Below are 26,270 nucleotides of genomic sequence, written 5' to 3' on the forward strand. Positions count from 1 at the left end.
CTATAAGATAAGTGCCGGATATTCTATCTACATCTTGTCTCACAGACACTCTATACTCTGCCAGATAAGTTGTGGATAGCCTATCCGGCAATTTTCAGGAAGTGGTGAAACAGAAAAGAGAAAATTATAATTGTTGTGATATTGTCGTAGCTTCGTGGTGCTAGGAACATTAATTTTTATTTTTATTTTTGTCCACGTACCACCTGCCTTCAGAAATCTGTATCAATTGGATCTTTGTCGTCTAAAACATCTCTAAGGTCACTTTTTTGTGTCTACGCATATCTTAACGTGTAATATTATATACATAGTAATTAAATGCACACTCACTACACAACGAGGGAGGGCGAAGCGCGGCGGGGCGCGCGGGGCGTGGCGAGGCGGGGGCCGAAGCCCCGCGCCGCGCCCCGCGCTACGACCACCGCAGCTCCTTCAGCTCCACCGTACTTGATGCCTCCGCCTGGAAACGTTATAGAATGGTCTTGGCTGATGCACTACCATGCCCCCTAGCTTGAAGGATGTTTTAAAGCAGGGTGTTTATTTTCAGTATTATACTATATAGAAGGTATACATTTTTACATAACAATCAATTTGAATAGTTCCAAAAACAAAATTACATCCATAATTCCTTACACTTGTCTGCCAATGAAAATGCAACAGTGTTTCTATGAACATAGATGCATTCCCATTATTTACAGTTCCTATGAAGTGTAACTGATTGCTTCCCTGCAGTAAATTTTGTGAAAAATCATTTGCATGCATACAAGTCCTTACTAAGTCTTATATAACATGTCCTTGGGCGACGGTAATCGCTTACCATCGGGTGCTAAGCTCGTTTACCTCGTAGCTGGAGGGTCCGGGCGGCACGTGCGTGGCGGGCGAACACCGCGAGCAGCCCGCCCGCAGCACCGTGCGCGACGACCCGCCCCGCATCGCCGTACGCAGCTCCTGGACAAGCAAAACCTTGAGGCACAAAACAAACAGACACACAGATTTCTCGAAGGTTTTATAATTAGGGTTCATCCATAAAGTATGTCACACCTCATGTGTTAGTAGCATAACGACTTGCAGATTCTGCGAGGAGGAGGACGAGACACTTATTCATACGTGGTTCACTTATACGTGGGAGAGCCATGCTTCGGCACGAATGGGCCGGCTCGACCGGATAAATACCACGTTCTCACAGAAAACCGGCGTGAAACAGCGCTTGCGCTGTGTTTCGCCGAGTGAGTGAGTTTACCGGAGGCCCAATCCCCTACCCTATTCCCTTTCCTACCCTCCCCTATTCCCTTCCCTTCCCTACCCTCCCTTATTACCCTATTCCCTCTTAAAAGGCCGGCAACGCACATGCAGCTCTTCTGATGCTGCGAGTGTCCATGGGCGACGGAAGTTGCTTTCCATCAGGTGACCCGTTTGCTCGTTTGCCCCCTTATTTCATTAAAAAAAAAACACCTTCCCCTTGACTGTCCTACGCTACTACAGAGCAGAAACAGGTACCTTGGTAGTTGGTCGCTAGGAATACTCATCCACCGAGGAAATTCGTGGCACCAACCTCAACCACATCGTTCAATTTATGAGCAGCATTGGGTTGGGGACGGTACTCTAATGCGAGGGAGTCACAATAGATCCTAAAGGGTCGCGGTGACGTCAATGACCTGCCTTCAGGAACAGGTGTGACATAGAGGGGGGGGGGGGGGGGGGGGTAAAAAAAAACACACGAAACAATACACTAAATCATACCTGTCCCATCTCGCTGCAGAGTGACTGTCTGCCCTGCGAGGCGTTCTTCCGGGTGTTCCAGCAGAACTCCAGGATAGCCACCACTATCGCCAGCACCAGCCCGCAGAGCAGTGTTACGAACACACCACCTGAAGTCAAAGACGAAATGTTTTACGTCTTTATCAGGGGCCGTACTACAAAACCTAATCTAGATTACCCTTTATCATGGTGGGAAGTTTTACACTGAAATTACTTGCTTTCAACCCCGATCGATGCTCACCAATATTCTGAACACCCAGCGGATTGGCCTTGCTGTCTTTCCCGTCCCTGTTGCAGACGTCCCCTGTGTTCTTCCACCACTTGTCGTACAGGATCTGGATAACGCCCTTCTCCTGCAGCTCGAGGATGGCCAGCGAGATCTTGTCCCGCCACGGACTGCCCTTCCACGTCGCTATCCCGTACCCCTGGAACAGGGAAAATTGAGGAATCATTAGTTTTGCTTATATAAGCCCAGAAAAGCTATTAATTCTTCTCTTAGAGCTAAGTTGTGCTAATTGCAACGAATTTTCAAAACAAAATGTATGGAATTTGACCTAGACTGAAAGTAACAGCTGTATATTAGCCAGTGCTACTAGATGAGATTTTATCGACTACACCGAATAAAAGATTCTTAGATCAGTAGCTAGGTATATATCCTTTTTTAGCTTTATACTTTTTAAGTAAAAACGCAAAGGCTCTTTGTTCCTCTTGAACCAAGGTATCATCTCGAGTATTATTTGCCGAATTTGATTTTTAGGAGTATGAATCATTTAGATACTATCTAGATTCTAGGTCATGCATCTTGCATTATCGAAATCTAAACATGCATCAAACCTCTATGTCCACCCCAAGCCCTACCTTAGAATCCAGCAGTCCTCCTATCTGCGTCAGATTACAGTCTCTCTGCACCCTATGGTCTAGCATGGTGGACTCCATAAGGAACGCGTAATTGCCCCCCAGCACTCGCTTCACCCCCTCCTCGTATGACGACACCAGCGCCGGCGGGCTCGCCGTCGACATGTACTGCCACATCTTCTGGTAGATATCTATGTTCGAATCCTGGATAGGATAATACCAGTGAGACTTTGAATTGTCGTTATGATATTATGGACAACACACGTTTCAGGTATTTCCCGCAAATTAACAGGATTAAAATGAAATTAAAATTTTCCAAACCATTTCCAAAATTGTCCAGACCATGGCACCTATATTAATTATTGTACTCCAAAAAGGTCCATCTTGTAAATATACTATTTGGTATTCAGTTGTCAGAGCCCCTAAAACCCTTTAAAATAATAGATCTTTCTAGTTTTTCGTATATGAAAAATAAAAGGCACCAGAATATTCATAAGTAATAACCCAGACTGGCCAAAGCTAGCCTTACTGTCGTACGCTGCTACTATTACCCAAAGAACTCACCCTAAAGAACGTCATAGTGGAACCTCCATTGAGCGTCCCGTACTGGACATTGGTCTGAGCGGCCAGGTCCGCTGCGCTCTGTATGGGCAGGACCGTCCGCTCCACCGTGAGAAAGGCGGCCAGGTTGGCGGTGTACGACGACAGGATGATCAGAGTGAAGAACCACCAGATACCACCCACTATCCTGGTTGAGGTTGCCTGAAAAAAAAGCGACACACTATATAATTTCACTCTATTAATCCACAACCTTACTGTATGATAAAAGGATGAAACTGCGACAGTACTCCTTGTTGATCTATCACGCGGTCAGAAACAAGCCCGATCGTCCCAGCTTTTAACAAATACTTGGAAACCAAATTTTCTCTAAAAATAATTTTATGTAATACCTACTTCAATATAAGTAGTGCCTAATGACAAGTAAACCAAAGAAGTATTCTTGTAAACTAAACAATACTATAATGGTCGTAATTGCCTTTGGATTCAACCCCGAGCCCTGTCGCAGGAAGGTGCCGGTGATGAACCAGAAGGAGTTGCACATGTTGAACTGGTTCGTCAGCAGCTTCATCTCGTGACCGCACACGTGGGTGCCCGATGACCTGGACAAGTAAAAATATGTATGGTTTTGAAACTAACAGTAATCTGACCGGACGACATGTGGTTCATCATTAAGACCTTAGAGTCATACTATTAGAACTCGCCCTTTCTCTTTTAAATAAATAAAAATATCAAAATACCTATTCAGTGCTATTTCAGGACTAATTTAAGATTACGGGACAGATGGAAATACTTCTATTGTCTTGGGAATTCAAATAAATTTTGGAATGTAATAGTTACAAGTTACAACCTTAAAAATAAAGCAGTCTACCATTCGTAAGGAGAGAAACGCGCCATGACGAACAGGGTGAAGGACACGAGGATGTATGCAGCCATCACGTACAGCCAGATCTCAATCGCCAGCGGGTTGAGGAAGCTGAACAGCCTCGTTGGTTGTGATGATGGAACCTGTAAAAGTAAGATAAGCATTAGCAAATTAATTTCTTCCACATCATGAGTTATTTTTAACAACTTAATATGTTCAGTGCTCCCGGAATCTAGTGAGACTGGATGACCAACAAGACAGGCAAGAGATTAACTTTTTACATGTCCAACCAAATCATGTTTCTTGTCAGACTATCAGGATATCAGTTCACATCGTCCTAACCAAACATAGATGAAATACAAAAATAATTTACCTTAAACAATATCCCAATTCCCAAATTCATGAAAGGCTTTGTGAAATCAATAACAGCTTCTCTAGCGTAGTTGATGGTCATCGATGCAACTGCTATGTCTGCTTTCTGCAAAATAATATGCTTACGTTATAGTTTTGACAGAAAATATATTTATTATCTTTCCATAAGTAACACCCAAAAAATGAGGGTGTTATAAGAGTTAAGACTGACATGCCCACCCGTAGCATCGTAAAATTCAAACATAATGCGTCAATAATGTGGGTTATTAAATTTAAATCTGACATGACATTTTTTTGTTGAAACAAAAAAATAATTGTCATGTGACTTACCCTATCCATCAGCTCTCTCACAATCCCATTCCATTCCCCCGAATCAGGGTCCCTGGCACCGTACATGTTGTCAGGCACCAGTCGCAGTCGGTAGTGAAAGCCCGCCCGCGCCGCTACACGAGCCAGCAGGTCGATACAGAAACCCTCGAAACGAGCATTGCCTTGCAAATTCCAGCCTTCCTTTACCATCACGTATGGTTTCTCCTGAAATTCATAATAAATTTACTTGCTTAAAACATCACGTCATAATCCTTACCGTATGTGAAATGACTGTCAAAGATAATAATTCATACGACAATGGCGAACATACGTAATTTAGTTCCAAAGCTCAGCCACCCAGTCAGATCATCACAACACTAAAATTGACTTGACATAAACCGACCAAAAACAAAGGTAGCACTTGAAAAACAACGCCTCCTTACCAACTTCCAACATATTATGTCAATTTTCATCTAATCCTATTCAAAAGATCATGCCTTATGACTACGGTAAACTTACCTCAACGGTAACCACAGTGAGGGTAACATTTGGTGGGGGATCTCGTCTATACGCAGCTGGGTCTGTCACCACCAGCCCGTCGTCAGGAGTCCAGGTGCCCGCCAGAACAGCACCACCGTTCTCTCCCCCCTCCAGCCGCATCAGCTGCAGGTGGAACGAGGTTCGGACACCCTCGTTGAAAGCTATGGGACCAGTCAGGCCGTGTGCTTGAACCTGAAAAAATCAAACACTTTACATAAAGACCATGTTGAATTTTATTTTTACGTGTCACCGTTTTTCACACTGCATTCATTTTATACGCGGGAGAGCCATGCTTCGGCACGTATGGGCCGGCTCGACCGGAGAAATACCACGTTCTCACATATAACCGGCGTGAAACAGCGCTTGCGTTGTGTTTCGTCGAGTGTGTGAGTTTACCGGAGGCCCAATCCCCTACCCTATTCCCTTCCCTACCCTCCCCTATTCCCTTCCCTTCCCTTCCCATCCCTACCCTCCCCTATTACCCTATTTCCTCTTAAAAGGCCGGCAACGCACAGCTCTTCTGATGCTGCGAGTGTCCATGGGCGACGGAAGTTGCTTTCCATCAGGTGACCCGTTTGCTCGCTTGCCCCCTTATTTCATAAAAAAAAATCATCAACCGGCTTCTCTATTAAAATGCAAATAATTTGAAGAACAATTATTACCAAATTTCCACACCGATTTACGACCGATCCTTTAATTTCAATCATTTCATCTGAAAATTAGCGCTTTCCCCTTTACTTTACCCTCAATGTCATTTCCTTACCTTATTGATATTCTCAATGAGTGTCTGTCCGTGCGCGATCCTGGCGTCGGCGTCGCAGCTGACGTTGTGTGCGCGCATGTCGGGCGTTGAGCCCAGCGCCAACGCCAGCACTTGCACCGCGTCGTATACCAGCGCTGGCTCAGTCTGAAGATTTTAATGCTACATGATGGTATGCTTTTTATATACGGGTAAGGTAAGCATTATACAGTCATTATTCAGATACGAACGACTCACTTTCGGTTACGATGTAGGTCTCCTTAGAAGAAGCCAATGAAGATGTAGATTTTGGGTTTAGACGATACCCACTCTCTTTACACAGCATGTCAAATTTAGCAGCATTTGTTTCTTTATTAATATCATTAACATAAATCTACTTTTATACATTAATACTACTTACCTTAATATGACCTCCGCTTAAAATAGAAGCCCCTATAGGATGAAACTTCTCCATAACTTGAAGCGAGTCTTTAACTTTATCTGAGTCTCTATCTACCAGTCTCCAGCCGCTCATGTTGACGCGGTTGTAGAAAAAGTCTTCTAGATCAAAAAGTTCCATATCCTGAAAATCAAAATATTTATTTTATTCGTGTAAGCTGCTAAAACTACACCTTAACTATCCCCATTTCTCCATAATAATAAAATGGTTTAATTTTACAAATAGGAAGATGGTTGCATTATTTAATACTTACAAAAGATGTAAAAATATAATGATAGTTTTCATTGTTCATCTGCAATTGGAGAATCTGAAAGTAAGAATTTTGTGTAAGCACTATATTTTTCAATTAGATTTGTATGTCCTTTTACATTTTTTGGACATCCTCATTTTGCCTACAACCAACATAAATAAATACTTGCATTAAGCATACTCATAATTTTAGCTAGGTATTGAACATCAATTTTAAGATCAGTTATTGTTTGATGAACATCAAGTTTGGGATCAACTGTTTGATGACCATCATTGTAATCTGCGTTTTTAGTTGCAAGAGCTTTGTAACTTTAAAATTAATTGCATTTTTTCTATATCTTCTAAAATATATATTGTGTACTCAAAGTTATATTTGTAAGTGCTTGAGGTCAGTATAAACTATAATATACGTGACCCTTTCTGCCTCTAGTTGCACAGAGACTGAAATATGTAGCTTTATCTTTCTTAATCAATTGTAAATTGATTAAGTACAATATTTGTACATTACAAATTCTTAGTTGTATACTCACAGCTCTAGCTAGTATTCGTAAGTGCTTAGGATCAGTATCAACTATGATATGCGTGATCCTCTGCGCCTTCAGTTGTGAGAGTGCTCGTCGGTACTCGTGGGACGCGCAACGCACCGCGTACATGTTGCGGCCGTCGCTACCCAGCTTCACTATGTTCAGTTCACCTGAAATCATCAACGTCATCATTATCATCACCTTCATCATAATTGTTATTAGTTTTATCGTCTTTGTAATTATCGCCTTCATAATAAATATTATTAGTTTTTGTGATAAATATTTGTCTACTCTTTACATTTTAGGGTCAATTCAGACCGCAACGTGACGAGGCGAGGCGCGACGCGACGCGACCTAAATTTGTATGGATTTGACATATGTCGTCAGCGTGAGACGTCTTGCGAATCTGTCAAATCCATACTAAGTTAGAAATGCATCTACGCGTCACGTTGCGGTCTGAATTGACCCTTAGTGGGCCATAGATAGTTGCTCATGAATGTAAGATCCATCGTCTATAAATTATCATGTATTTATTTAAAACAACTTTATGCACATATAGGTACAAGGGTGGTTGCCTCATGGCATTATCTACCAGTCAAACTTTGGGCGATACATTTAGTTAATATATATTATAATAGAATATAATATAATATTAGTTTGTAAAGAAAAAAAAGTAGTGATAATAATATGGAAGAACATGGAAGGAACAGGGATATCAGTTACATTGATCGATCCTTCCTTATTAGATAATGTATTTATGTCTTCATCGCTAAATACCAAAATTACGTATGACGTCACAAATCATGACGTCACGATAATCCTATCAAGTTTCTCATCTCCTCTATTAATCCAATTTATAAAATGAATCTATATAAAACAGCTAGTAATACATGCTTAGGCCTTTCTGCGCCTGTTTAGTTAAAAGGTAATCCGCAGTTAAAATCATATATAATATATTATCTTATTATTGACGGAAAATACGGCATGGCATTTTGTCACAAACAGTTTGGGTTTTCCTAAACGCTAGATAAGTGGCAAGTAAAATATGAAAATATTCAAGATCTTACCAGCACCATAGTCCTCGTAAATAATTCCCATCTTAGTCCAGTTGAGGTAGGCTGTGAGGTCGGCGAAGGCTCGGTCGAGGACGTCCCTGGCCGGGTACAGGTTTACCGTGAACGTGTCTGAAGAGTTCACAGCTGAAATTTATTGAATAAAACATTATTTGCATTCGACTGCGCCGGAAGGAGGATGTTAATTGTATGTTTATTTTTTGGACGCCTCATAACCTAATATGCTTGTCGCATTTGCATTTCACCTTCATAAATTTATCATAAGCATTGTCAGTGAGATACTACTATATCTGATTCTAAAAGATCCCGTCACAATTTACATTTGCTAATCAAAGAAAGGTAACGCTTTGTAAAAACGGCGTCAGATGTCTAAGAAACCCCTCCAAACCCCTTCAGGTTCTAAGAATTATCTTAGTGCTATATTTCGAAAGACACTCCAAAGCTCTTTTGTAGACACGAGCCAAGTACGGAATAAAAAGGCACGCCATGCTATCTACAAACAAAATCTTGACAATCTTAAAAGTAACTTAACTAACCTATTGTCTCTACGCTTTTGTGTTATGATTTGAGAAAATGTTGGCACACCCACATACGGCTGTTAAAATTCTTATAACGTCGTTCGTTACGTAGCACAATATTGAATTTACGAAGGAATTAAGATATACCACGCTATATTCTTGCGCATATTATGAGTTCGTCGGAGTTTTCTAGCTGTTTATTTCGCGTTCTTACTATTTTACCCTGATGCAAGTAATGGCCAATTACTAAGAATTTTTGAGGAGAAAAAATGATTATTATCCAAGACGATAATCTTATTTCCTCTTTGCCATTTGCTGCCACAAGTGCTCCTCGTCGTCATTATTACAATTTACATTATAGAAGCAGATTCATTTTTCTGTATCCATTGGCGGCTGCAATCACCAACAAGCGAGCGGCACATCGCCGCCAGCGTCACGTAAGTCAGTCGTATACTCAACGAACGTACTTCATCAAAGTACGGTGCGATAGTGAAGTGCGGCGCGTGCAGCAGCGGGCCCGCGCTGTCGAAGACGGCGATCGCTAGCCATGTCAGTCGTACACTCACCGTCGATGAAGTACGGTGCGACAGTGAAGTGCGGCGCGTGCAGCAAGCGGCACATCGCCGCCAGCGTCACGTCCAGCAGCGGGCCCGCGCTGTCGAAGATGGCGATCGCTAGCCGAGTCAGTCGTACACTTACCGTCGATGAAGTACGGTGTGACGGTGAAGTGCGGCGCGTGCAGCGAGCAGCACATCGCCGCCAGCGTTACGTCCAGCAGCGGGCCCGCGCTGTCGAAGATGGCGATCGCTAGCCGAGTCAGTCGTACACTCACCGTCGATGAAGTACGGTGCGACGGTGAAGTGCGGCGCGTGCAGCGAGCGGCACATCGCCGCCAGCGTCACGTCCAGCAGCGGGCCCGCGCTATCGAAGATGGCGATCGCTAGCCGAGTCAGTCGTACACTCACCGTCGATGAAGTACGGTGCGACGGTAAAGTGCGGCGCGTGCAGCGAGCGGCACATCGCCGCCAGCGTCACGTCCAGCAGCGGGCCCGCGCTATCGAAGATGGCGATCGCTAGCCGAGTCAGTCGTACACTCACCGTCGATGAAGTACGGTGCGACGGTAAAGTGCGGCGCGTGCAGCCGCCAGCGTCACGTCCAGCAGCGGGCCCGCGCTATCGAAGACGGCGATCGCTAGCCGAGTCAGTCGTACACTCACCGTCGATGAAGTACGGTGCGACAGTAAAGTGCGGTGCGTGCAGCGAGCGGCACATCGCCGCCAGCGTCACGTCCAGCAGCGGGCCCGCGCTATCGAAGACGGCGATCGCTAGCCGAGTCAGTCGTACATTCACCGTCGATGAAGTACGGTGCGACGGTGAAGTGCGACGCGTGCAGCGAGCGGCACATCGCCGCCAGCTTCACGTCCAGCAGCGGGCCCGCGCTATCGAAGACGGCGATCGCTAGCCGAGTCAGTCGTACACTCACCGTCGATGAAGTACGGTGCGACGGTGAAGTGCGGTGCGTGCAGCGAGCGGCACATCGCCGCCAGCGTCACGTCCAGCAGCGGGCCCGCGCTATCGAAGACGGCGATCGCTAGCCATGTCAGTCGTACACTCATCGTCGATTAAGTACGGTGCGACAGTGAAGTGCGGCACGTGCAGCGAGCGGCACATCGCCGCCAGCGTCACGTCTAGCAGCGGGCCCGCGCTATCGAAGACGGCGATCGCTAGCCGAGTCAGTCGTACACTCACCGTCGATGAAGTACGGTGCGACAGTGAAGTGCGGCGCGTGCAGCGAGCGGCACATCGCCGCCAGCGTCACGTCCAGCAGCGGGCCCGCGCTGTTGAAGATGGCGATCGCGCCCGACTTGATCTGCGTGCACGCTAGAATATAACGTCATCGTTATAAATATCCACTTATTTGAAATATATTTTTTAAACACGGCAGAGTATTATTTTTAACGAGCTTTGGCTCACCATACATTCAAACCACTGGAACTCCTGCGTCGGTATGTAGACAGCGGTATAAAGCAGATGCTATAATCTTCTTATATATAAAATTCTCGTGTCACAATGTCACCGTACTCCTCCGAAACGGCTTTACTGATTTTTACCAAATTTTATATGCATATTCAGTAGGTCTGAGAATCGGCTACTGAGTACTTTTTACATGTATAAGTGCATTTGTTCAATAAATAATAGCAAATTATTACAACTCGAGACTGACGGCGACCATTGTTTGTGCGACGGGTTCTAAGTAGTCTAAAGTCATAAATTTAACGAACAAAGATTTTGTGGTAGGTATTTGGATGGCATTGTCATGGGGGCGTATAATCGTATATGCTCCCATTTTTAACGACTTCCAAAAAAGACGAGGTTATACGTTCGGCTGTATGTATCTTTTGTTTGCAACTGTCTATCAGAAGACAGTGATATACTCAAAACAACCGTAGGAACGGAACTGACGAGACATGAGCCAAGCTCGACTAGACCGCAGGAAATGCCTCTATCCGATCAAAACTGACGTTTCACCTGTCATCTGGGAGCACGGCAGTGCTCCAGTCAAGCTTTTTAGCAAAGGCACGGCCGTAGCATACTTTTCTCGAAGCGGTTCGCGGTTTTTTCACATCCCCTTTATCTTCAATGTTAACAAAGCTAGGGATTTAGAATTTCGGTGCGAATTAAGGTGCTAAAGCTAGGAGCAAGTATTAAAACTAGGTTAACCTCCAAATTGCATAACATTTCGATAAATAGTTTAATACTTACGGATGATCAAAGTTACTACATTTTGTCACTCACTGACTGACAGATCATCAAAATTCTAAGGTACTTCTAGCAGACTTAGAACCTTGAAATTTGGCAACAAGGTAGGTCGTTATCCACAATGAAAGGAAAAATTATGAAACTGGCCAAGTGCGAGTCGGACTGGCGTACATAGGGTTCCGTACCGTAAATTTGTATGGAAGCCCCCCATAAATCACAAGTTTATGTACTTTTTATTACTTATTATTAAAGTTGAAATACAATTAAGTATTTTCTGAAATTGTCAAAAACCTTACTTTTACCATTATGGATATAGAGCAAAAAAGGGCAAAAAAACGTGTTTGTTGTATGAGGCCACGATTAATCATTTATTTTATTTTAGTTGGACTATTAGCTCTTATAGCGACAACAAAAGTACATAATTTGTAAAAAATTAAAATATCTAGCTATTGCGATAATTTTACGACCTAGAATAGAGATAGAGAATGGGTGCTAAGCTAAGTACAGAAAAGTTTTAACGTGACCTGAAAAGAAAAGAAACCTTAAAAAAAGAAATGAAATCCCACCAAAACATTAAATGTAAAAAGGAGCCAAGCAAAATATTGCATGGCCATGCAATATATCTATCGTAAAAAGTTTTCAGATCACATTCAAGCCAAGCTTTCAACTTATTTTGTAATTTAAATCAACATTCAGTGAATTTATCAATAGTTTTCTTTATTTTATAATTATTATAGTGGCTTGGTAATGAGCACTAGAGAAATATAATCAGCAACTGATTGGATTTATTGGGTACCATCGTCTACATACGTCGTTACATACTAAAAACACTTTACGCTTGCCGTTTGTGTAAGTATGAACTACCCCAAATATGAAGTTTTATATTTGTTTTTCTTGTGCTCATTGCCGAGCCACTATAATAATTATAAAATAAAGAAAACTATTGATAAATTCACTGAATGTTGATTAAAATTACAAAATAAGTTGAAGGCTTGGCTTGAATGTGATCTGAAAACTTTTTACGATAGATATATTGCACGAACTTTTGCCCGCGGCTTCGCCCGCGTTAAGAAGTATTATTATATACAAACTTTCATCCCCTATTTGAACCCCTTGGGGTTGGAATTTATCAAAATCCTTTCTTAGCGGATGGATATATATATATATATATATATATATACAGTGTGTAACAAAAATAAGTGATAAGTATTATCACTTATTTTTGTATGTAATGTAATGTAATGTAGGAACACGTACACACCCTAAAGTATAGGGTGTGTACGTGTTCCTTGTAGAGAGTTCACTGTAAAAGTAGCAGCGCTGAAAGACAAACATTTTTTTTCACTTTTGTATGGGGAAACTCGTGACGCTCGGGCCCTTAGTATATATACAGGGTGTAACAAAAACAAGTGATAATACTTTAGGGTGTGTACGTGTTCCTTGTAGAGAGTTCACTGTGAAAGTAGCAGCGCTGAAAGACCAAAATTTTTTTTCACTTTTGTATGGGGAAACTCGTGACGCTCGGGCCCTTGCCCATACAAAAGTGAAAAAATTTTTTCGTCTTTCAGAGCTGCCACTTTCACAGTAAACTTTCTACAAGGAACACGTACACACCCTAAAATATTATCACTTATTTTTGGTACACACTGTATATATATATATATATATATATATATATATATATATATATATATATATATATATATATATATATATATATATATATATATATATATATATATATATATATATATATATATATATATATATATATATATATATATATATATATATATATATATATATATATATATATTGTTTGGCTCCTTTTTACATTTAATGTTTTGGTGGGATTGAGATATTCTAGAGAATACTCCACTATTCCGTAGCTACCTGAATATCACTTTTCGAATGTTGATATTCAATATGATGCCTTTGGGGAGTGGGTGTTTAGTCAACTTGTATTCGGAAGTTTCGTAAAGTACAAAGTACAATTGCCTGAAATAACGTACAATACTTTATAATAAAGTACGGGTGGCACCCTTTATGTCAATTCCATACATTTTTGATATCAATTCCGCGATCAAAATTAACTAACGCAACTTGACTAAGTGCCCTGTAGAAGCTTAGTTTTGAGCAATTCCCTAACCTGTATTATAAAGCTATATATTGCAAGAAAATATTTCAGAAGTTATTAATGTTGGGTGTCAAATAAATCAACAGCGTTGGCCTCTCGCCGCTCACAGTACTTTGGAGCTCCCCTGGGATCCAATGGGGATGATAAATTTTTATTTGTCTGACATTTCATTTAAAATAAATACCTGGCCGTTTGTCCACCGGTGCCGTCGCCGGAACGTCACCGAAAAATATGCTATTAATAAAAAGCCACTTTATGACCTAGGCTGTAGGTTCCTTTTTGCTCTACGCCCTGGTAGAGACCTGGGGCTGTAGCCAAAGTCCCTTTCGTTAAAAACGATGACGAAATTCGCTATCAAAATGTATGAGATTTGACATTATTCTTCGCAAGCGAAATGTCATTTAGCATAAAGAGCATTTTAACCTGGTTAAAAAATACCAGTTCCGAGCCCTGGCCACTACAAAGCAATGATGGCATGGTTCGCTATACTAATTTCGGTAGAAAATGAAACCTATAGCCTAGGTCATAAAGTGACATTTTAATTGAATTTTTGTCGGTGACGTCCCGAAATTTTGTCGGTGATGTTGGCGGTGACCGCTCAAGCGGCGTTCCACGTTGGGTCACGATGGAATAATGGCGAAGTTATGTACCGCTATGGCCGCCTAGACGAGCAACTTTATTGTCAATATCACGTATTGCGTAATATTATTGACCGACTAGGTTTGATATTCGACATCGCGCACCTTCAAAATTGTCAAATAAACTGTTCAATAACATTTAAGCGTTATATTGACAATAAAATTGCTCGTCTAGGGTGCCGGTAAGGGTCTTTTGTCGCGGTAACTTTTGGAATTCTGCTGACTTGTAAAGGCACGGGAGTAGCTACCGCCGTATATGCCTCAATAGGCTTGATGACTATTTTTTTCTTATTGGTAATTGAAAGACCCTAAAAAATAGAAACATCGCTGAAAGTATGACTCTGATAGCTTAAAAATTCAAACATCTCATAAAATAGAGCTGCCCGAAACGCTCCATACAAAGTGCTACGAAAGACTGACGTCATCTTTCGTAGTTTGTACGCATCGGGAGAGAACTTTGTTCGATAGATAATATATTAAATATTGCGTTTATGAAAGTGGTTTCATAACAAAAATTGTTTTTAATTGCATAAGTTATCGATTGGTATACAATTTAAAGAAATTTAATTGAAAAAAAAAATTACTTTATTATCTAACTTTGAAGGCGCATAACAAAAAAAAAAAAAAATGCTATCGAGCTGTAATTTTGGGAACACTTATTTTGCACCGTGATTTTTTTTATTTTATTAAAAAAATTCGCTAATCTTTGACCTTGTCATCATCCCTATTATATCGGGTCCCCGGGCCACAAGTGCCAAACGTGCGTTAGCAAGAATTAATAGAAACTTTCCATTTTTTTAATTCCCAAAGAATGAGAAAAGTAAATAAGGTAACCTTTTCTAAGGTCCTAACATAATAATATATGGGGCCCCGCTAAGGCACGCTACGCTTCTGTATAAAGGATCACTGTATAGACTAAGAAAAAGATAAACGTGGGAGAGCCATGTTTCGCCACGAATGGGCCGGCTCGACTGGAGAAATACCACGTTCTCACAGAAAACCGGCGTAAAACAGCGCTTGTGTTTCGCCGAGTGAGTGAGTTTCCCGAAGGCCCAATCCCCTACCCTACTCCCTTCCCTACCCTCCCCTATTATCCAATTCCCTCTTAAAAGGCCGGCAACGTACCTGTAGCTCTTCTGATGCTGCGAGTGTCCATGGGCGACGGAAGTTGCATCCCATCAGGTGACCCGTTTGCTCGTTTGCCAACCTTATTTCATTTTAAAAAATGACTACGGTTCCATACAAAGTTGAGAAAATAATATTATGTTATGTCATGGTGCTATGTCATGGTGCTACGTCGAAATTACCGAGTTTTATAAGTTGCAGGTGGTTTTCCGATTCTTGCCGCCGACCGAGCATAAACTAGCTAATAAAGTGGTGTTTTATTTTAATGTTATCGGCAAGTATCGGAAAGCCACCTTTAGAACTGTAAACGCTAGACGTACGACTGTTAAATATTTTTATTATAAGTAAGGCGAACCCGTAAAATGTTTTATTTTTCATCTACGGATTTTGATGATCACAATAAATGATGATCACAAAAAATATTAATAAATAAAATATGCCATAAACATCACATTTAATTTAAGCATGAGCAACACTTGAGGCGTAAAACATTAAATTAACATAACGACATAATAAACGCATCGTTATGTCTCCTTCCAAATTGTCGTCTTTTTATAACGCCGAAAAAGATGAGTAAATGCTTTATGTCCAAAAATTTTTCGCTACGAAGATATGAAAATTGTTTTAATACAACATACAACAACAAAAAAATGTTATACGTGGGAGAGCCATGCTTCGGCACGAATGGGCCGGCTCGACCGGAGAAATACCACGTTCTCACAGAAAACCGGCGTGAAACAGCGCTAGCGCTGTGTTTCGCCGAGTGAGTGAGTTTACCGGAGGCCCAATCATCTACCCTATTCCCTTCCCTACCCTCCCAAATTCCCTTCCCATCCCTACCCTCCCCTATTACCCTATTCCCTCTTAAAAGGCCGGCAACGCACCTGCAGCTCTTCTGATGCTGCGAGTGTCCATGGGTGACGGAAGTTGCTTTCCATCAGGTGACCCGTTTGCTCGTTTGCCCCCTTATTTCATAAAAAAAAATACAAGCAAGCTAATGTGCAAGCACCTCGACGACTGACGACCTCTGTGGCTCAGTGGGTGGGCTGTCGGTAGCTCAAGTCGGATTCGCGGGTTTGAATCCCGCCGACGGAACAAAAAGTTTTCAAAGTTCGTGGGTCATGGGTGTGTATTAAATAATTATAATGTGTATCGTATAATAAAAATCTTAAATATATGTATAGTATAAAAGTATTATATATATATATATATATATATATATATATATATATAAATATATATATATATATATATATATATATATAATATATAATTGGAATCTCGGAATCCGCTCCAACGATTTTCATGAAATTTAGTATATTTTCGGGGGCGATAAATCTATCTAGCTAGGAATCATTTTTAGAAAATGTCATTTTATTCGTGTTTTGTCGAATACCGAGCAAAGCTGGGTCAAACAGCTAGTTATATTTTAAGCAGCCAAGGATATGTAAAGATTATTGGGAAGGAGTAAGGTTCTTTTGCTACAAGCAAGCGGTGCTGGCTTATATTGGCAAACGCTTCTAAAATGAAATAGCCCAAAAGTTTTTAATACTTACTTAAATACTATTTCAATTAAATTAATTATGCTTCCTAAAATAATGATTATTTAAGTATCTATAATTATACAGAACTACTCTACATTTTCATTATAATATTGTCTTCACATAAAGAGCGACGCCACATTCGTCCGTTGCGTTGCGGAGCGTCCATTATTTTTATGAATATATAGCGGTTCTGTTAATATAGCAGTTGTCCAATTATTCAATTCAATATTTCTTTAACGTATTGAAAATTCGTTGAATAAACGAATAACGTACTCTGATTGGTCGACACCATAGAAATAAATCAAGATCTTGATTTATTTCTGTGGTCGACACACTTGTCTATGCAGCTCCAGTTCATTAGATAATAATTAATCATTGGTTCAGCAACGTTCTTTGTTATAACTTGTAACTTATACAGTCTGTACCGAAACAAGTAACAACGTAAAAATGCTTAACAATGGACTCCAACATAATAATGTTGGAGTCCCTTTTAAAGATTTCACTGATAAAGTATCAGAACTGAAATAGCATTTTTTGTGATTTGTATAGGCCCACGCGATGAGCTTCATAAATTTGCCCAAATAAAAATTAAAAAATACTCTTTCAAGGCTGCTACTTTCACAGACGACAGTGCACTCTATGAGGTGGACTCATACACATCCTAAAGTATTAAGCTTAGGCCAAACCTACGCGATCAAGCGACTGCGAAGCGGGAGCGTCAAGTTGTCAAAATATGTGTGTTTTGTAACTAAACTCCACTCAGGCTAACTTGTCGCCAGCGGTCATTGACCCCCTGTCAAAAACCTGCCACTTTCCATATAAACCGCGATTGACAATGAAATGTCAGATATTGTCAATCGTGGTTTTATATGGAAATTGACAAGTTTTTGACATGGAATCAATGACCGCTAGCGACAAGTTAGCCCGAGTGAAGTATAGACTTCTTTTTTTGACCCATTTTACAACTTGACGCTCCCGCTTCGCAGTCGCTTGGTCGCATAGGTTTGGTCTAAGCTTTATCACTTTTTCGTTCATGTATATAACGTCACCGAACTCCGAAGACGTCTTGCGTCGATACAACGCAGAACGCATGACAATGTTTTTCCGTTGCGACGACGCTACGCAATTTACCAGAGCAATGTAGCCCTAGTACAAACTTAAAAACATCCCCAATCCAGGGAAGACTCTCTAGCATTTTCTTTCATAACATTTCAGCTGAGACGTAATTAATTTATCATTATTCGTAACGATTAACGTTCACGTAATTACGCGATTGTTCCCGTAACGCCGTAATTGATAACGTGATTTACGTGGCGTAATTGACACTCTGATTCCGTTGTCGCTGCCAATTAGTTGATAACGGTACTACGTGACACAATTATATTATGACAGCCATAATTTTAATGAGAGACGTTGTTTATTAAATGACTATACTCTACTCGGCGAAACATGGCGGTAGCGGTCATTGGCTCCCTGTCAAAAATTGGTCATTTTCTATACAAAGCCACGATTGACAACATCTGACACTTCATTGTCAATCGCGGTTTATATAGAAAATGACAAGTTTTTGACAGGGAGTCAATGACCGCTACCGCCATGTTTCGCCGAGTACAGTATACACGATTTAATGCCTAGAATAAGAGCCAGTGACAGCTAGACTATCGTTTTTTTTATAAAAGCTGAAAGTTTCCCTGTATATGACACCTTTAGAGGTAAGAACTACCAGCAACCATATGGAGTTTCGATCTCTCCTTGGTCTGAAGGTCTCCTTTTAAAGCTTAATTTTTTATCTTATTTTTTTCGGGATAACTGTGGGAATCTCGTTTGACACTGCTGAATATTTTGACAGTTCCTTGTATACTCAAAAGAGTATGGAAGGAACTCTCAAAGAGAAAAGGGAACACTCAACTCCATGGTCTAGTGGTATAGAGCGCGGCTCTTGACTCGGAGGTTGTGCGTTCGATTCCCGCGTTGGTAACATGTTATTTCCAAGTTTGGTTAGGACAATGCAGGCTGATCACCTGATTGTCTGACAAGTAAGATGATCCGTGCGTCGGATATTGTAAAAAGTCGGTCCTGCGCCTGACCTCTCGCCAGTCGTGTCGGTCTTCCGTCCCACTGGGTTATGAGAGTAAAGGAATAAAGAGTGCTCTTATGTACTGCGCACACACTTGGGCACTATAAAATTACTTCTGCGTAGCTAGCCCGGTTTCAATTAAACCGGCCACCGTCACTGAAACCGGTATGGGAGCTATTATTATTAATATGGAAATCAGCAAGCAAACAATGTCATAATATCTTCTGATAACAAAATAATATCGTAGTTAAAATAGTTACGAAGTTATGAAACTCGCAAGGACCGCAGTCCTTGCATAATATCGATCGAGCAAGATTATGGACCAACTAACTGGAACTTTGTTGTGAGTCGTGAGTTTGTGACACTATAGGTCTACCAGAATCTGATGGCAAAAAGTGAGAAAATAAAATGACTCTAGCAATACCGGGGTAATTGGAATAAAACATTTTGATCTTTTTTTATAGCGGCTGATTCTGTGTGTTAAACATGCAAAATAAAAATTAATCCAATGATCAAGGATATTTTTTGAAAATCTGCTGTCTAAAATTGCCATCAGATTCTGGTAGACCTATACGTACATTATAATTAGTTCATTATAATTTACTAACCATAGTTGGAGGTCCCAAGATTTAATCAAACTTGAAGGTTTGAGTACTTAGTACTCTTGAGGCTGGATTTATGCGTCCGCCCAATGCGCGGTTCGGCGTCTACAGATATCACATGCAAATTGTAGGTTAAAGGAGTGAGCACACTGAGACGGGCCGTGCCGGGGCTCATCGCAAAAATCCGCCTCCAGACAATTATAAATACGGACGCATATAAATCCAGCCTTAATGTACAAGTTGGATCCGAGCGACACGCGACAATCGCAGACGACGTGTCGTCGCGACACTGCGTGGAAGAGCCATGCTTCGACACGAATGGGCCGGCTCGACCGGAGAAATACCACGTTCTCACAGAAAACCGGCGTGAATCAGCGCTTGTGCTGTGTTTCGCCGAGTGAGTGAGTTTACCGGAGGCCCAATCCACTACCCTATTCCCTTCCCTACCCTCCCCTATTACCCTATTCCCTCTTAAAAGGGCGGCAACGCACCTGCAGCTCTTCTGATGCTGCGATTGTCCATGGGCTACGGAAGTTGCTTTCCATCAGGTGACCCTTTTGCTCGTTTGCCCCCTTATTTCATTAAAAGAAACTACTGATTACTATGTATTTCTACTATGATAAGTATTTCTACTATGATAAGCGACACGAAGCTCGCTAGCTTCGTGTCGCTAGCTGCGGAGGGTATTTCATAGAAATATATAGAAACCTAGTGTCGCGACGACATCGACACGTCGTCTGCTGTGCAGTTGTCGCGTGTCGCTCGATTCCAACTTGTACCTCAAGGACCACTACATCATTTGAGATTATTTTTTACAATTGCAAATGTGTGAATAATGCGCCAACATTTGTTAATTGCGCAGGAACCGTACATTTTCCCGGGATAAAAATATCCTATGTTTCTCGGAACTCAAAATATATCCATACCAAATTTCAGAAAAATCGGTTCAGTGGTTTGGGCGTAAAGAGGTACTTGACGGACAGACGGATAGAAAGACACACTTTCGCATTTATAATATTAAGTATAGATGTTAACATGAAATTCATTATTCTGATTATAGTATTTAATAGTGTATGAACGTACGAAAAAGGCCGTTTTTTAACGGGGATCAAGTGTAGTGTTAATCCTATATTACTTCCGTATTGGGGTCAGAGCGAACACTTGATACCTTGTCAAACATTAGTATTGTCTAACGGTCGCACTTAGGCTGGTATAAATAGTCAATACCTATTGAAGATGCGACCCGGGCTCAAGACGCGGTTCGGCTCTGTGATTGATCCAAATTTTGACAGCCACAATCACAGAGCCTGAACCGTGTCTTGAAACCGAGATGCATCTTGAGTACTGACTATTTATACCAGCCTTACTGCCGCACTCAGAGTGGAACATTAATTACTTAAATGTACTTAATTATGTAATTTAAAATGTTGACATAAGCCCCATACGAGTACGTTATCTGTCAAACTGTGGTCAAACTCTTAATTAAATTGAAGGTTAATCATAATTAAATGTCTCTGAGTGCGACAATGAGAGTCATTAAATAATTAACTAACTTTAATTTAATGAAGAGTTTGACAGTGCGCCTTGACAGTAAACGAACATTAAATTAAAGTTAAGTTTAAAATATTAAGCCCGGCCGCACATTAATTATCCGAATTTCTGATCAGAAAAATTCGGACGCCCCGACGGAACGCACTTTGTTCATACATTTCGTTGTGGACCCCGAATACTATCACAAGCGTATAAGATTATCATGATGCGAAATATTCGCATAACGCCTAAGATCCAACATTAGTCATGGTAAGGCCATAATAGCGTCATAATGGCACCATAACAATAAGGGAATTCCTCCGTTGAGTGCTTAACATTATCGCGTCTTATGGCAAATGGCAATTATTGTCTTGAGACGGTAAATGTTATTTTATATCTATGAAGGCCTTCATAGACATAAAATAACTACTTATTATCCTTATTTTTATTTTTTTAAGGATAATTTTTAAGGATAAAATAATAAGGATAATTATAATTATCCTTATTATTTTCTTATATTCTACTGGCGACAACAAGAGGCTTCGCACAAGTGAAAACTTCTAAAAGATATTTTTTTATTGTTCATATTTTTTTAAGTCTCGAATTATATTATGCGTCCGCGCGAACGTGCGGTTTGGCCGCTCGCGCTATACCGCGTGATCACAAGCAAATGTGTGTAAAGATTTATTTAAAGTTTTTAAACTAAAGATCGCCCAATGGTGGAAATTCGAACTTAAATTCGATTAGCTTCTTCTTTAGGCTCCCCGTTTAAAGTATAAGTCCGGTTAACGAATGACTCAAAAGAGGGTATAGAGTGCGTGAGCGGGAACCTAAGCGATTTATAATTAGGGACAAAACATACTAATGTTCAGTTTATCTCCGCTGTTTGTCTATACTTTCGTATTTCTACTGTAGCCATGCTACGGATGCTGCTCTGTGATCTCGCGGTGTAGCGGCCAAACCCTGCGTTCCGCCGGACGACTCAAGCCTAGACATAATATTATTATTAACATTCGACCTGCCAGTTGAATATTTGATGAATTCGTATTTATTATTTATATTATCATTGTTCTATTTTGTGTTTTAAGGTTACTGTAGTTTAAGAGGATACACCAGGGGCGAGAGAAATTGAAATAGGTATTTGAAAATGTATTGCTGTCTCATTTGTCTCAAGTCTCCCACCGCAGAGCGCGATAGAGACAACACGACAAAAGTTCTAATAAAAGAACGGAAAATCTTCGGTTACTCCTGGTCCAAAACTTAACCGATTTAAGTAATTTTTTATTAAGAATTAAAGCAAGGCTTGAGCTGTGTTCCTATGTGTTATTTATTTTTTTGTATATTTTAGCCAGTTTTGTTTTCTAGGTGTTTGAACACAGAGGAAAATCTGATTTTTTTTTGGGTTTTTGGACGTTCTTATCTTTTTTAATAATAATATTATGAAAAAAAAGAAAACATAGGGACATGCTAATAGTGGCCATAGATATTCAGGAAAAAAATCATAACTCTACCGGCATTATCCAGGGAGGAAACATGGGACAACGTTATACATACACATACATTTTTAGGGTTCCGTAATCAACAAGGAACCCTTATAGTTTCGGTCTGTCCGTCCGTCTGTCCGTCTGTATTTCCGCAGTTTTGCTCAGGCACTATAGGACCTAGAAAGCTGTAATTTGGCATGAATGCACATATTTATGATGCCGACAAAATGGTACATAAAATCCTTAAAAAATATATTTTATATGGTACCTCCCATGCACATCAAGCGGGGATGATTTTTTTTTCGCGTCTACCCCGTCGTGTGAGGTATCGTTGGATAGGTTTTTTAAAAATATTATAATTTATAAGTACTTATTCAAAGATCATTTTCCGATTTAGGAATCCATTTGTGAAATATGAAGTTTGAAGAAGTTGTGAAGTTTGTAAAAGTGGAAAAAATCGAGTCCAGTGTCCCCCCTTCTACCAGCTAAACGGTTGTTTCTGGAAATGTGAAAAAATTCACGGGAGTAGGAAATATGCTTTCAAAAGGAAAACTATCACGGCTAAGAAAAACACGTTATAAATGTACATTCATTGACCATACAAAAATTATCAAACACTAGCTGCAGCCTGCACTACGAAACCCTATATCGCGCGTGGCCTGACTCGCACTTGGCCGGTTTTTTAATCCACAGCAAATTATTTCAAAAATGCTCCTAAAGTTGGGGATAATTATTGACATGGTATGGGTTATATTAAAAAAATAAAAAATACTTTTCGCTCGTCAATAAAGCGCATAACAGCGCACTTCTAAATTCTAATTTACCAACTATACATAAACCAGTAATTAATATTTTTTTTTCATAAAAGTTCATAGTTATGAACAGAAAGTTGTATAATTACAAACTGGTGGAGTCGCACACCGGAAGTGCTCCACTCGAGAGCAACATGGCGGCCGGAAGTGGCGCGCACTTGTTCACAACTTATATTATGTGACGTTCACATTTATGTAAAACTGTAGTTATATGCTTACATTACATTATTTTACACCTGTAATGGGCATGAGGCTCAATTTATAATGACAACGAGATAGCTTGTGATTTCGTTGTGTAGCGGCCAAACCGCTCTGTCGCGCGGACGCATATAAATGGAGCTTCAGACGTATGGAGTACAGCAATCATTCGATAACCTAGAGTTAGGGAGGGTAAGAGAGGGTTTCGCGACAAGCTCGAGCGTGTCAGATTAAGCTTTTATAGGCTTCCGAGATGTGTCTAGTTATCATGGTAGAGAAATCAGATTTCTCACGTGGTGGATTAAAAAAAGTTATTTTCGAATAAGTATTGAAATGTCATCGAATGTGTCAGATTAAGATAGGGTGGCGGGATGTTTAGTATACCCCAAAGAAGCTTCCATATAAAGCACTGACGATTCAAAGTTTAGGTTAGCCTGTAGGGACATTTTAAAATATAAAAACCCTAAAAATAAAGCTTCATATTTTCCTAACTAAGATTCGCAGATATTTTATGTTGCACTAAACAAAGTTATTATAATATATATTTCTCCTTGTTGTATAAAATTTTGATAAAATCACCTACCTAAATAAGCCATTTTATAACTATATTTTCTTTTTCATAACTATAAAATGGCTATAGTTTCTGAACTCACCACGAAAAATTGAAAACTTTCTGAAAACGCTATTTTTCAATCAGTTTTACCTAATGTAAAAAACCTACTAGGTCTCCATAACGCTCGAGTGACTACACGAATAGCACCCTCCCCTCCCCTACTACTATCATATGAGTTAATAGGTTAGTGCTAACTTGTGTTAGGCGCCCGCGCCATGGTGAATATGCCTCAGGAACTTATCTATCGTGCTATACTATAATGTAAAAATGAGTCGTTGAATGTGTTGCTAAGCGCAAAACTCGAGAACGGCTGAACGGATTGGGCTAATTTTAGTCTTAAAATATTCGTAGAAGTCCAGGGAAGGTTTTTAAGTGACACGAAGTTCACCGGGACAGCTAGTATATAATAAATATAACATCTATAGCAAAACACAAACATCAAAGATTTAAAAGCTTTTAATATTACCTATATTATCTGTCTTTGACAGAAATAAAGGATTTCTACTGATGATTATATTATTAGGTTGGGGAAAAAGTTTCTTCGCATTTTATATAAAAATTCAAAAGGTTTTTTATAAAGTTCATTTACAATTGACTAAAGTATATAGGTATGTGCCATTTTGTTCGATAACTTTTTGATATCTTGTTAGTAGGGACGTACAATGAAATACCCAACCCAAACTACATAATGAAATATTATTATGATGGGATATAAAATAAGTTAACGGATTTCTCATAACACGCAGATGTGTAAAAATAATAAATAAATTCTGCAATTAGTAAATAGTGTTTTAGCGCGCTCCGCGTTTTACTACTAATGGACATGTAAAAGCTTGTGCTATGACGTCTACATCAGATATACTTTCAACATAAATATTATTTTATTCAGAGATTTTATCATATTTCTGCATGTTATAGAGCAACGTTTTTTAACCTGTGGGTCGGAACTTGGGACTCGGGGATAATAAATTAATGGTTTAGAGCGTTATAGCTCTTGACTCGGAAGTTGTCAGTCCGATTCCCGCGTTGGAAGCATGTTATTTCCAAGTTTGGTTAGGATCCAGGCTCAAGGGCGTCGCCAAGGGGGGGCAAAGAGGGGCAGCTGCCCCCCCCCCCCTAGAGATTCTAAAAAAGTTGCCAAATATAATGCAAACAACGACCACTATAAATTAAAATCTGATAATTAAAAAAATACAATGTTATTATAACTTATTTACAAGTTTTTTATTGCATAGTCAAGAGCTCGTGCTCGTAGCTTTACACATTGGACTCTGTACTGTCACAGAATATATATTTATATAGTACTAAGATACTGTTTTTACAATCGCTGTAGATGTAAGGCTCGTAGTACAAGTGAAAAGCTTCATGTGCTGTCAACTTTACCTACAATTCATACCTACTTTTCTCATTCGCAGAGAATGAGAAAAGTATGAATTGTAGTAGGTAAAGTCAACTTGCCCCCTCCCCCTGCGCCATCGGCTGGCGACGCCCTTGTCCAGGCTGATCACGATTGTCTGGCAAGTAAGACGACCAGTGCCGAGTGCTTTGGAGGGGCATGTAAAAAGTCGGTCCTGCGCCTGATCTCTCGCGTCGTCTAAATGAGTCGTGTCGGTCGTTTACCCCAGTGGGTTATGAGAGTAACGGAATTAAAAGAGGCTCTTGTGTACTGCGCACGCACTCGGGCACTATGAAATTACTCCTGCGTCACTAGCTTAATTCTAATGAAACGGGCCTCCGTCATCGAAAACGGTGTGGGGAGTTTATAATATAGTGTTTCAATAACAGAAAAACACGTTATAAATACTGTATACGTGATATCCATTTTTGTGCAGTTCGTAGCTAATGGCCATTTCGGCCGCTATGCAGTAACTCAGTCACAAATTGAGCTCGCGCAAAAGATATTACTAGAGTTTTTAAAAAATCTATAAAGGAT

General features: G+C 40.4%; 1 protein-coding gene across 4 annotated transcripts in view; it reads right to left on the reverse strand.

Annotated features, from left to right (window-relative positions):
• Positions 1-394: 394 nt before the first annotated feature.
• Positions 395-26,270, reverse strand: part of LOC121740234 (glutamate receptor ionotropic, kainate 2-like) — a 68,191-nt gene continuing 42,315 nt past the window's right edge. The window contains exons 4-20 of one of the 4 annotated variants that reach the window (XM_042132871.1): positions 10,567-10,698; positions 8,294-8,425; positions 7,233-7,396; positions 6,707-6,760; positions 6,415-6,576; positions 6,018-6,161; positions 5,234-5,446; positions 4,736-4,939; positions 4,407-4,511; positions 4,040-4,176; positions 3,647-3,770; positions 3,175-3,372; positions 2,614-2,814; positions 1,997-2,180; positions 1,738-1,865; positions 838-945; positions 395-457 (exon numbers count right to left, since the gene is read on the reverse strand). In XM_042132871.1, coding sequence (XP_041988805.1) covers positions 410-457; positions 838-945; positions 1,738-1,865; positions 1,997-2,180; positions 2,614-2,814; positions 3,175-3,372; positions 3,647-3,770; positions 4,040-4,176; positions 4,407-4,511; positions 4,736-4,939; positions 5,234-5,446; positions 6,018-6,161; positions 6,415-6,576; positions 6,707-6,760; positions 7,233-7,396; positions 8,294-8,425; positions 10,567-10,698 — 2,438 coding nt within the window. In that variant the 3' untranslated portion in view covers positions 395-409. Of the gene's footprint in view, positions 458-837; positions 946-1,737; positions 1,866-1,996; positions 2,181-2,613; positions 2,815-3,174; positions 3,373-3,646; positions 3,771-4,039; positions 4,177-4,406; positions 4,512-4,735; positions 4,940-5,233; positions 5,447-6,017; positions 6,162-6,414; positions 6,577-6,706; positions 6,761-7,232; positions 7,397-8,293; positions 8,426-9,383; positions 9,463-9,516; positions 9,571-9,649; positions 9,725-10,566; positions 10,699-26,270 lie in introns of those variants that run through there. The other 3 variants (XM_042132872.1, XM_042132874.1, XM_042132873.1) reach the window with 3 other exon arrangements.

This window comes from Aricia agestis, chromosome 3, assembly GCF_905147365.1.
Source record: "Aricia agestis chromosome 3, ilAriAges1.1, whole genome shotgun sequence".
Taxonomy (NCBI): Eukaryota; Metazoa; Arthropoda; class Insecta; order Lepidoptera; family Lycaenidae; genus Aricia; species Aricia agestis.